The 12,227-nt window shown below is 38.3% G+C and overlaps 1 protein-coding gene across 2 annotated transcripts in view; it reads right to left on the bottom strand.

The window, feature by feature from the left end:
* CACUL1 (CDK2 associated cullin domain 1) overlaps positions 1–12,227 on the bottom strand; it is a 45,147-nt gene that overhangs the window by 9,183 nt on the left and 23,737 nt on the right. For both annotated transcript variants that reach the window (XM_042019435.1, XM_042019434.1), the window contains one exon: positions 9,807–9,909. In XM_042019435.1, coding sequence (XP_041875369.1) covers positions 9,807–9,909 — 103 coding nt within the window. The remainder of the gene's footprint in view (positions 1–9,806; positions 9,910–12,227) is intronic.

Below are 12,227 nucleotides of genomic sequence, written 5' to 3' on the forward strand. Positions count from 1 at the left end.
AATGACATATTTACAGCCCTTTTCCTAAAGATTTGTCAAACAGCCTCTTGGCAGCCAAGAAAGTTGGAAATCATTGAATTAAAATGGGCATAGTGCTTTATAATGTGACAGTAATGCACAATCCAAACAATGTGTGTGCATACACAAATATTTATATATTTAATTAGACTGTGGCCACTTCAGCCTAAGCATCACCAATAGAACTGCAAAGTACCCAAAGAACTGTGAATTTGTTCTTAATATGTGCACATTAAATTACTTTCCTAAAATATGCAAAACAAATTATTTAAAACAAAAAATCTTCATCACTTTATTGCAGCTTCAGAAATTAATATTTCCTATCTTGCTTTCTGCAAATGCACACATCACCTACTACACTGCAGATTTAAATCACTCACGCCTGACTTACAGTCAATAAATAAAAGCATGACAGTATCATATTCAACAATGTAACAATGCAATGGCATGTATTACCTGATTTTCAATAAAGAAAATTAAAGAATAACCTGTTCAATAAGCCATACAGTTTAAACTAACCCAGCTTGTCCAAAAGCTGGACATCAAGCCTCGAAAAATGAATAGCACTGCTGTAGGATTTGTGTTTTCAAAACAATTTCCATAAGAATAAGCAAGACTCCCCTCTGGATAGAACCAAAAGATCTCAATGTAAATTAAAGACAAAGCTGTAAATTAAGATGCAAAGATGTAAAACTTCTTTGCACACAAATTCATTTTCAGTTTTGCAATGAAACAAACTTCGACATTCATTCAGTCCTGTATGACTTCTTGAGAGGCTCACTCAAGGAATAGAAACAGCTCTGCCAGACATGCTGAAATTATCTCTGTTGTTATTTTACAATCTTATAAAAGACTAACAAATACTAAGGCTTTGACTCTTGCTTTATTAGAATCATTAGTGAGAGTCTGCAACACAGAAGTTGCACAGACTCCTTCTACCTACTCCCAGAACTGCACCTGCAGCATTTACAAAGATAGAGGAGGGAGAGGCAGAATAAAACTGAACCTCAGCTGAATGAGAGTGGTAATGACACCATGATACCATCTGACCACCTCCAGAGTGTTCATGAATTAATATCACATTCTACAGACTAACTAACATGCAAACAGGTTAATTAACCTGTAAATAGTCTTGAAAATAACTCCTGGCAGAATCAAAGAAGAGAAGTGTGGGTTCCCATGATGAAATGCATTAATTGCAGAAAGGTACAAGATGATTTGAAATATCCTTGAACTGAGGTAAGACACAATACCCAAAATGGCTCAAGGATTTTTGAGGAACAGTGAATGAACAACACTGGAGTAAGTCAGGTATGAACCTGCAACACTTCAGATACTCTGCAGTAATCAAGGTACCTTGTTACTGCACAGCAGCATTGGAGAACCCTTGATGAACACTAAGCTACTTCCTAATTACAGTGGGGCACTTGGGGCAAGATCCAGGAGCCCAGTAATTCCAGGAGTAGCAGATGATATCTTAACAAGCTCAAATTCACTTGTTTATAACTCAAGATTGACTTCAAAAACTAGGATTTAGCTGTTCTAAAAAGCTTTTTCTATTCTTCAACAATCCTTTGAAAACAGATTTCTTTACTTAGCAAAGATGTAACCTTTTTGGCAGAAAAGTGAAACTTTTGCATGTTAGTAACCAGGGGTTTTTTCCTCCCTTTGTAGTAATTTTGACAGAACTACAAAGTAGGCTATTTTAACAAATCATACCTAAATCACTTCTGCCCCTTGGGAGGACCTGCAGATCCCACAGAGTCAAATCTGTACTAGGATAAATTGCCTTTCTCTCAGCTAAATTATCCAGGGTCCATCTGACCACACAAACCTTTCCACTTCACTGTCATAAAATCCCATTCACCTTGAAGATGGTTCCTTTATCCCAGTCCATGCAAAGCACTGGATCGAACCCAGATGCCAACAGCAATTAAACAGGGAGGGAATTGCCACTGCTGGCGCCCAAGATGCAGCTGAAAGTTTTTGTTGTTGCCATTTTGGGTTGTGGGTTTTTTCTCTAAGGTTGGTCAGGTTTTTGTGCTTGTTTGTTATTGCTGTTATTTGGCATTTTGGGTTTGTTGGGGTCTTTTTACCTGCTGCCTATTTTATTATTAAATTGTCTGATGAAGCTTGATCATTTATTACCTTTTCACTCCTTTAATCTAGGTACAGTTCCTCCATGTTAATTACTGACCTAGAACTTCAAAAGCCTTTTGAATGAAAATTGACTTTCTCTTTGGCTTAACCCTCACACTTGCAGTTACATCAAACTCCTCATGATCCTGGTATTTTATCTTCCTTTAAACAGAACTAAAAACAAATTTTTACCAACTTAAATTCTTTATAAGTTTGTAATGAATTACAATGTAGATCAGAAAAGAAAAGAGATAAAAATTTGGTTTTATTACTAAACATTTGCCACTAGGCATTTAATAAAGCCACAGTCTATTTTAAAAATACTCATTACATAGACCAAAAGCTTTATTAAGTACCTAATAAAAATGCTACAAAATAAAAATTCCGAGCCTTAATCACACGGAAAATATTCAGTGTTGTAAAAAGAATAAATATGAAAAACACAGCTATAAATGTAGAGATATATGCTTTGGGACTTGTATAATTGGAAAATAAGGTGGTATTTTCACATTTATATTTTTATGAGGCCTTACTGAAATTGGAATATTACTCCTATTTCTTTGACAAGGAGCCAGATTAACCATGGTGGTCATTACTTGAGACTGTATTTTCCAACTTAATTTGAGGTGCTGCAACTTAATCAACATGAAACAAGGAAAATAAGAAACGTAGCTGCAACTTTTTAAAATGTCCTAAATTCTTTGATGAAAGGTTTAGTTCAGAGGCAAAATTTGCATGTAGATTGCTGTTTAAAGAATTTGAATGTGTTCTACAGTACTTGGTAACAACGCAGACTGCTTCCAGTATTGTTACAACACAATTACTTAGTCCTTAGCTGTCAAATTACAGCTGCGACTTCAGTATTAGCAATGGCACCCTTAAACTGCTCAGTGTGTAAATATTGATTATTCCATCAGATTTGCAGAGCACAGGGGGTGTAAAAGATTAACAGCTACAAAAGCTACTTTATTTAGCCCTGGAGAGTGCAGGGTTAACTGTTGAAGTCTAAGAAAGGGGTGACATTAATGTGACAAGAGTTTTGAAGGAATGGTCAACTTTTCTGCAATAGCAGCACCCCAGTACCCTCCCCACAGGCCAGAAAAGAAGTGGAACAATACTGCAGTTGATTTCCAGATTCATAGATCTCAGTTATCCGTATCTACCAATATTTGGAAGGAAAGAAGGAAGGAGAGGAAGGAGAACATTGTTTATAAGGTTAGAATTGGAAATTTGAAGTGATTAAACTATTTGCCAAGACGAAATAAGCTAGAAATTAAATACTGAAATTTACAATCCTGTAGATGCATAAATTTCTTTTAAAATTATTTTTAATATGGAACTTCAGAATAAATGCATCCTTTCCCTACATCTTAAAAAAAGGACCTTTTCTGCTAGAGAACCCTCTTGCCCCCCAAATCATTTACTGTCAGAAGCTGGAACCTCAACAGCTTTATAGCTGGAGAAAAGGCTACATTAGCTTTTTGTTTCAGAGGAATTCTAACAGAAATCACCCTGTTTTAGTCTAGCACAAACACACTGGAATTAATTGTTATTTCCTCCTAGTGCTCCACTACCTTTCTTCATTTTTAAGGCCCTGAGGAAGAAATATTTTATTTTACCTATCCTGACACATATGCTAATTCTAAGGACAGAGACACTCCACAGGCCAGTAATTCTGCCTTTTTTAATATTTATTTTTTAACGATATCTCCCTTTGTTTTTGTCTCATTCCTAAACTTAAAAAGCAAGAGATATAGTTTATGAACGTGGCAGAGTGGAGTTGTGCAGATTTTCTTCTCATACTAACTTTTCAGAGTTTTAGGAGAAAACAAAGCAGTGTCTAGAGGCCGAATATCATCCAATGTATTACAGAAGGAAAGGGCCTCAGTAATCCAAAAAGACATTTTTAAAACACATTGCTTCTGTCATCACTCTGTGTCCCAAACCAAAAAGAATAATGATTTCGAAAGCCTGAGGGCAGTTTCTATATTAAAGCTTTAGTTCAGATTAGAAATGTGATTTTGAAGCAAATTCACTGATCATCCCCACTTTGCTGCTCCTTGGTTGGTATGACAGAGCTGCCTTGGAGCATATTACTTCAATTCCTTTTGGGCAAGATTAAACCAGATGTGCTCGAACTGCTACTCCTTGGCACTCTGTCCAAAGGAGCAGACATTAGCAAGTGGGAAATAAAACTCTCCAAAAAGCAGGGAAAGGTCAGCACTGGGTCCTCAACATCAACACAGAGGTGTTTTATACTCTGCTCCCTTTACACCACCCCACTGATTAATGCAGACAGCCTAAACCATGCAATGAAACCCCCAGCTTTGCCTACAGGGCCCAAACTTTTCAGATAAAAGCCCATGGTTCTGCTGCACCAAACCTATAATGATGCTCTAGGCATTTCTGTCAAAACCAACTCAGGACAGACATTCAAGAATAAGATCATTTTCCTTATGAAACACAGTCATTAGATGTGACACGGAAATGAGAAGCACAATGAACAACTCCTTCACTGTCAGCAGCACACAGAAAGGCTGGGGGCAATGCTCTCTGCAAGAAGCTGAAACACCATGAGAGTGTTTTCTCCCTTTGTCAGGGCATTTTCTCCACAGTTTGTGCGTCAAGGCAGTAACAGGCTGCTTCTCATATGCAGATTGTTTGAGACAGATGTCAAAATGGAGGGAGGGGAAAGAAATGTCACCTCAAACAGCGTGAATGTCAATTCAATCCATCTTTTTCTTGCGTATCTCTGCCAAAGGGTGAGGCATGGGGAGCGAATAAAAAAACCCCAGCACACTTCAAAACAAACCCTGCGGTCTCTGTTGTAGCTGTAGAGTCAGGCCATGAACTTGGCATCAATCAGTCCTTCTCTCAGCCTTTTGCACTGCTCCTCTCAAACAGAGAGCTCTGTATTCACCAACAAAAGCTGGATACGGCATTTATTAGTGAAAGGCATTTTGTCAAAGCAGCACACAGCCAAAGAGATGAGGAGGGTCCCTTGCTTCACTGACATCAACAGGCTTTGGGAGGTCAGCACAGCAAAACACAGCTGCTAAATACGTAGGGCTGGGTGCCCACAGAGCAACAAACACTCCTACTGAGCCACTGCACAACAACAGGAGAATCCCTGCGCAGGCAACATCCTGCCAGCTACATTCATCAGCCTCTAACAGCTATAAATAGATTCATTCTCTGTAATTTTGCATTACATTTCTACTGCTGCATCAAAAATCTGGACAACTTCATTGTTAAAGAGCTGTTAGCAACCCTTTCCAATGCTCAAGTAACTTTTCTGGTACTTTTTAGAAAACACCAATGCAGTGGAAATATCTTTCCTGTTTTTATAAAGGAAAACCTTTTCCAACATAAACCGCTCTTCTATTGAACTTTAATACACCTCCAACAAAAAAATAAAATGGAACAACAAGATCTCTTCCCCTCATCTGAATCCAAGTGACCTAACTGGGAAGAAACAAAGCTGTCATATGTAAAAATCTTCAGAGAAAAGGCTTCCTCTGTAATTAGCTAGAGGCTGAAAACATAATGAAGTAGACTGTGAGTGGTCTCCCTTCTCCTGACTTTTTTCAAAGAAGTTTTCCTTGGAAAACCATGAGAAAAAGTTCTACTTCAGCAAATTATGTGATGTATTTTTACACTGGGTTTTAGCTCTGAACCCACACAGGCACTGACATGGAGAACTACACTCTGCAACTGCCTGCGTGCCTTTAGAATCCACACACAGTAACCACTCTGTGTGCTCAGGCTTCAGCGGCTGATTCTGTAATTACCCCAGGCAACAGGAACAAAATCAGAAGTGCAGCACAAAGCTATTTTCCTTCTCATAAAGTTCACCTGACTTCCCAGTTGAGTAACTACTGTACAAAAGTGCAGACAGATGTTTTTTTGGGAAGAACCAACTTGTACTGAACGATCTGTACCAGCACATTGCTCTTTGAAGAGTAAAAAACTTCTTGAACTCACAACAATAATGTCTAAGGCAAGAAACAGCCCCTACACACACAGATATAAATGGCTGAAGTACTACAGAGATATGATAAGGCTTATTTGGAAGTGCCCTAATCAATCTGATACATCCTACTACCCCCACAAACAGTGCTGTAAGCAAAGAATTCTATATATATTCAACTCAGACTGCCCTCTAAACCAGCTTTCACCTCTATGACCAGCTTGGAGTTTCTGTTGCTTTTTGCTCAATATGGAGATGCTGGGAACCTCACCAACCTCCCAGAGCAGGATTCCAGCCTAGCATTCACCCTCCTTTCTTTAGTTTTCAGGAAGAGAACAGGAATAATTGCAAACTCTTGTAATTTAAACCCAAGTGATCTCTCCACCAAGGAGACACAACACTATGCCCTTAATGGCTTTTCTTCTTTTGTTAGATTCAAAAGTGAGCTTGGTTTGGGCACTAAGCTGCCAATGTCCAAAAGGAGAAGAGTGGCAGTTACTTGCAAACACTCTGCCATTGAATTTTACCCACTGCAAGTACTAGAAGTAGAGAGTTTCAGAAGCTGTTATGCACTTTCATGCAGTGATTGCCATTTTTCTAGATCAGAATAAACAGGCAGGATGTTTCCAGGGCACGGAAATTGCAGTGCAGGACTATCAGAAGAGACAGTGGCTGCATAAGGAGAAAATAAACCTATTTCTGAGCTTTTCTGCTTACAAGTCACCTCATGCAGGACTGTAGCAGGAACAAAGATGACATTCTCCACCACCCCTTCCCTAGTGACATGAGGATATTATCTGCACCTTCTCCCCCTCCCACCCTCATTTCTGAAGCTTCCTGTAAATAAGATGCTGTATCTTTGCTTGTTACATTCAGTTAAGCACTTCTACACATGGCAACTTCTCCTTTGCCACTGAATGCAGCAGTCTTACCAGCAAGAGCCAGCTTTGGCTTTGTAAGGAAAATAATCAGGTTATATTCACTTAGTTCAAATGCACCCACTTTAATTTGAAGAGCATTGACTTGATAAATGTGTGGGTGTAAAAGTGTTTCACAAACACAACTGTGTTCATGGATCTGTGTATTGTGGGTTTTTATTATGCATTTACTTTAACTGAAGTGCTCCAGATAGTGAAGTGCTTTTTTAAAAAAAAAAAATTTCATCTATCAAACCCTAAATGGAACCAAATTGGCATTGGTACAGGAAAAATTTGTCAAAGTAATGTTCACTTAGGCAATATTTCCTCTGTAAATAATGAATTGACACCTTGATCGCTCTAATTTTTGCAACCAAGTGCTCAGAGAAGTGCTCCCAATCACAGAGACCATTGTTGCAGCTGTTGATCTTGCACCTTCCAGCCTCCCACCAGCCAGCACAGGGACAAGGGAACCCAGCCTGGGGGAGTCTGAGCTGATCAGGGCTGCACTGCTCTTCTGGCTTCTTCCCCCCCATCTTTTTGGAGTGGAGCAGGAACTTTTTCAAAAATCAAATGAACCTGAAATGTACTTACAGTCCTTCCTGAACACAGCTTCAAATAGAAATGCCAGCTTCCAGGCTCTGAGAGAATGACAAGGTACTATAAACAAAACCCACTTCGTACAAAAAAACAGAGCAACAAATTTCAGGAGTGAGAGCAGATGTTACTCTGAGCCTCCAAGTCTAGATCACAAATGGATTAAACCAATTTTGTAATTTGGTTTTTTTTCAAACAGAATGAAGGCATCCTTCTTCTCACTGAAGTGGCAGTTGCAACATCTCTTAAAAAAACAGCCCCAGGATTTCATTTCTCCATGCAGATCACAACTTCCTTGACTTTCATTTCCAAAGCATCCCCATTCATATCTGCACTTTTTTCCCCTCACAATACAGAAACATCTTTTTGCTGAACCAAATCTGTATCAAATATCAGCAAAGAGCACCAAACGCTGACATTGGGAAGCAAAGCAAATAACAAACACCAACTTGCATTCTATTTTCATAGAGCCCTGACATTTCCAAAAAGGAAGGTTTGAATTTCAGGAAGCTAGAAAAAAAGAGCTAAGGAAGGCAGAAAAAAATACAATACTAGAAGTTTTTCAGCACATTTGCAGTACTACATCATGTGCTGTGTATCTTCAATTATTTCCCAAGAACCTGTTAGCAAGTTTAAAATTTTATTTAGGCATACTTTAACTCAATTTATAGATCCTCTTATCCAAGACTTAATTAAATCAGATCACAGTTAGGAGTTCACGCCTGTCAGTATTTATCATCTTACTTAGAAGGGACATAAAATCCAAATAACACAGCTTTAACAAACTGATGGTCAGACTGAAATGAACCCAAGGAAGCTGCTCATTAAACAAGACACTTCATATACAGCAACACAGACAGCTTACTTTTTTTTTTTTTTCATTTTTTTCTTTTCATTTTACTTCTGCAATTAACAGAGCTGGGAAAAAGCATTTCTGATTACACACACACAACACCACAGGTCTTTTCCTTTCAACAATTCATCTGCAATTTCTATTTGATTCTGCTATTATCACTGCAGAAAGTTAATTACTTAGCAACACTCATCTGACATCACTTATGTCAGGTTTATTCAGTGTTACACCTTTGCTTTGCCACTGGAAAAAAAAAATTGCCTGAAAAATCTGAACATTTTAAGGCAATATCAGCCAAATTTTCCACGATCTTGTTGCAGCAATCATCTTACCAGGTTTCATGATACCAGTAGTTCTCTTTGGCACACAAGAAAACATCAGGCCCATGGCTGGGCACTCCTCATTGTTCTGCTATTTCCAAGGTGATGTGATCTGCTCTTTAGTGACTTTTCCAGATGGCAAGAAGAAGACCTCATCAGAGCTGATGATCTCCCATCACTGCAGAATGCCAGGCTCCCTGACCTTGTAGACACCCTGTTCACCCACCCCTTGCCCAGGATGTCACCTCTCAGTGAGCCTGAAACAACAGCACAGCTCCTTTCCCTCAGCTGGAGGGAGCAGGGCATTGCTACCCGAGCAAAGAAAAAAAGAGCAATAAACTCCACTCCAATTGCTCTAATGCTTTGCTAGCTGCCCTTCTGAAGGGCAAAGCAGGCCAGCAGCAAGCTCCCTGTGCTCACACAGACACTCTCAGAGGTGGCAGGTTTCAGACAAACATTGTGGTTCACCACAGGAGTCACACTTCCCGTTAAGTGCTCCTGTGGGTATCACTTGAAGCACATTATATTTGCATTAACCCATTAACCTTAGAGAGAAACTGCTGTCATCATTCTGCAGCTCACCAACTACAGCAGTACTTGAGTACATCATGGCAATAACCCCAGAGGTATCACAGTTTTTTGACCACACCACGTTCTTAATGACACCTGTCAATATTTTGGTAAGGAAGTTAAAAAGCAACAGCATAAACAACAGAACAATAAAACATTCATTATGCCATAATCACAAGTCATAGGGGAAAACAAATACTGGTTCCCCCAGATCTCAAGCAAACCATTACTTCATACAAAGTCAGATTTCTGAAAAAAAAAAAGTTGAACTGTGCCACATTTTCTCATGCCTTAAAGGAATTTGTATTGAAGTTCACTAATATTTGGCATTTTATCCCTATTTGCTGTGGATTTTCATAGTGTCTGAAAGCACTGTGGCTCTCCAGGCTTCCATTATAAGAAAAGTCAACAGCTTTACTTACGCATTAGGTTGTAAATGTGCTTTTCCGCAACATGTTCCGTAAACAGCTTTATAAGGTCATCTTTTAAGTCTCTGTTAAGCTTGGTTTCTATGTAAAATTTATTCTGGAAAATAAGACAGAAGTTTTCAAGTTTGTTTCTCATAATAGCAAATAAAGTAAACTTTTTTTTTCTCCCTGAATAAAAACAGTTCAGAATATTAAAGCCGTAGAGTATTTCACCTGCAAAGTGTTTCCTTGGTGACTGCATTTAAACTAAACAGAACATTCCTGTACAACAAAAAAACATTGGTGACAAACCTATTTACATACAGCCATACCTATTTATTTTGTTTTCTGTATCTACAACTAAATCTCCATATTGATCCAGAATGGAGAGCTTGTACACAAAATACTTCATTTTAGAACTTCTAAAAATTTTATAAATTCTCTTAATGCCAAAATACAGCTGGACATTATGTTTGTAATGAAAGAAAATATTTTTTCCAATGACTAAAAGCAATTAAACCATTAAAATAGATAGGTTACAATAATAAATCCTCAGTACAACTATCCACTTCTGTGGTTCACTGACAATCTCAGAGGACAGCTACTCAGAATTAATCAGCTGTGGAAATAAGTGATATATATAAATCTATACAAAAATGAACTACATTAAAATTTTTAGGATTCCATTACTTTGACCCATTCAGCATTAACAATTAATTCATCTCTTTGAGGGAAATTCAGAGATAATTCTATTCAGGAGTTCCTCGAGGGCCCCAATACCTAATTTGGTATCAATGCTCCATTTCCAGCCTGCAATTAATAGCAAGATTTCTTGTCTGTGTTTTATTCATAGACGTGTTTTAAATGCTGAGGGAAAAAAATTGCTTCAAGATAAATCTCCTATCATTAAAAAGCTAGCTTGGAAGTGGAATAGCTGAATTAAATAATTTGGACAAATGGTGTAAAAGAGTTAAACAGATAACCTACCAGAAAATCAACTCAAAAATAACCCACTTATCTGAGGCATTTACTAGAACAGGGATATCTTAAGGGAGAAAGGTTTTTCCACACTTTAAATTAAGTTTTTCTCCTGTTCACTAAAGCATTTAACACAACTGGAACAAACTCTCAGAACAGAGAGCAATCTTCATGTTTTTGTGTGAAACCCATTCTCTTGGCCATTACCAAAACTACAAACACACCGTAACAACCTGTCCAGGCAGAAACCCCTTAAACTTTTGAGGCAAACTTTCACCAGCAGTTAGTCACCTTTAATAAAGACTGAACCTGGTAGAACAAAGGCAGTCTGAGGGCTGAATACATGCCCCTATTGTAGTTTAAGTTTGTTGCAGCGATAGACAACAGCCTTAAAAAGGTGGTTTTTTAAAATTTAGTAAACTTGCTGCTGATGGTTCCCTCCTGAAGGTATCCTGCCTGTAGAGGTTTTATCAAGGACTACAGCTCAGTTGTTTCCCCTCACCTGGACCTGTGAACAAAGATTGAGGGAAAGGCTCTGCAGAGAGAATAACCTAATTAGACTAACTTATTTGTAATGGTTTTGATCAATGGTGAATTGCCATTGCAACAGAAACCCACAGCAACTAAAGATACACTTTGACAAAGTGTTAAATTACACACCACACTACAGCCTTTCACCAGACCATTTTCCTAAACCATTTTGCACAAGATGGCCAAATTATGGTGCCTCATTTTGCTCAGAAGCTGGAAAGCTTAAACTTTTAATTCTAGTAATTTCACTAGGAAAGCAACCAAAAAAAACCCCCACAACCCAGCAGTTACAAGACAGTACAAACAAAGAACAAATGTAAAATATTCTGTACACTTGGAAACACCTTTCCAAAAATATGTTCCACTTGTGTGAGCTTAAATAGACAAAGAAAGAGCATCTAACTTAAGTGCTTCATTTCCAATCCACAGTGCTGAAAGGAGAGAGCAGAAGAGCTGTCACCTTCCCCATCCTTGTTAGGGGTAAATCAGGAAGATTTTCTGTATAACACGTCACTACCTAGGCTGTGCCAGTATTTCTAGAAAAATGTCTCAAGTCACATAAAGGTCTAACTGGCAGCTAAAAGGTAAGCAGATGTGAGTAACTGAGAAAGTCAGGTATGATACAAACATTAATTCTACTAAATACCTTACGATAAAGCAATCTGGCAAATCTTAAAAGATAAAACTCAGTTAATATTAAGAGGAGATCAGTAAGTACTTGAAAGAAGAAAAAACAGTATATAGGAGTGCTTACCACCTCATACTTGCATATACCTGGGTATACAGACACACACAAAATGCCCTCTGGCTGATAAGCAACAAAGTGCAATACCAGTAGGGATAACAATATGCTGCAGGCAATGAAATAAATTTTAACTATCCCAAAACCACAGTGCTCACAAATGTTAGGCTCACATAATGTGATAA

This window comes from Corvus kubaryi, unplaced genomic scaffold (genome assembly GCF_017639235.1).
Source record: "Corvus kubaryi isolate FWS band 111438036 unplaced genomic scaffold, C.kubaryi_AGA036_p1.0 138, whole genome shotgun sequence".
Classification (NCBI taxonomy): Eukaryota; Metazoa; Chordata; class Aves; order Passeriformes; family Corvidae; genus Corvus; species Corvus kubaryi.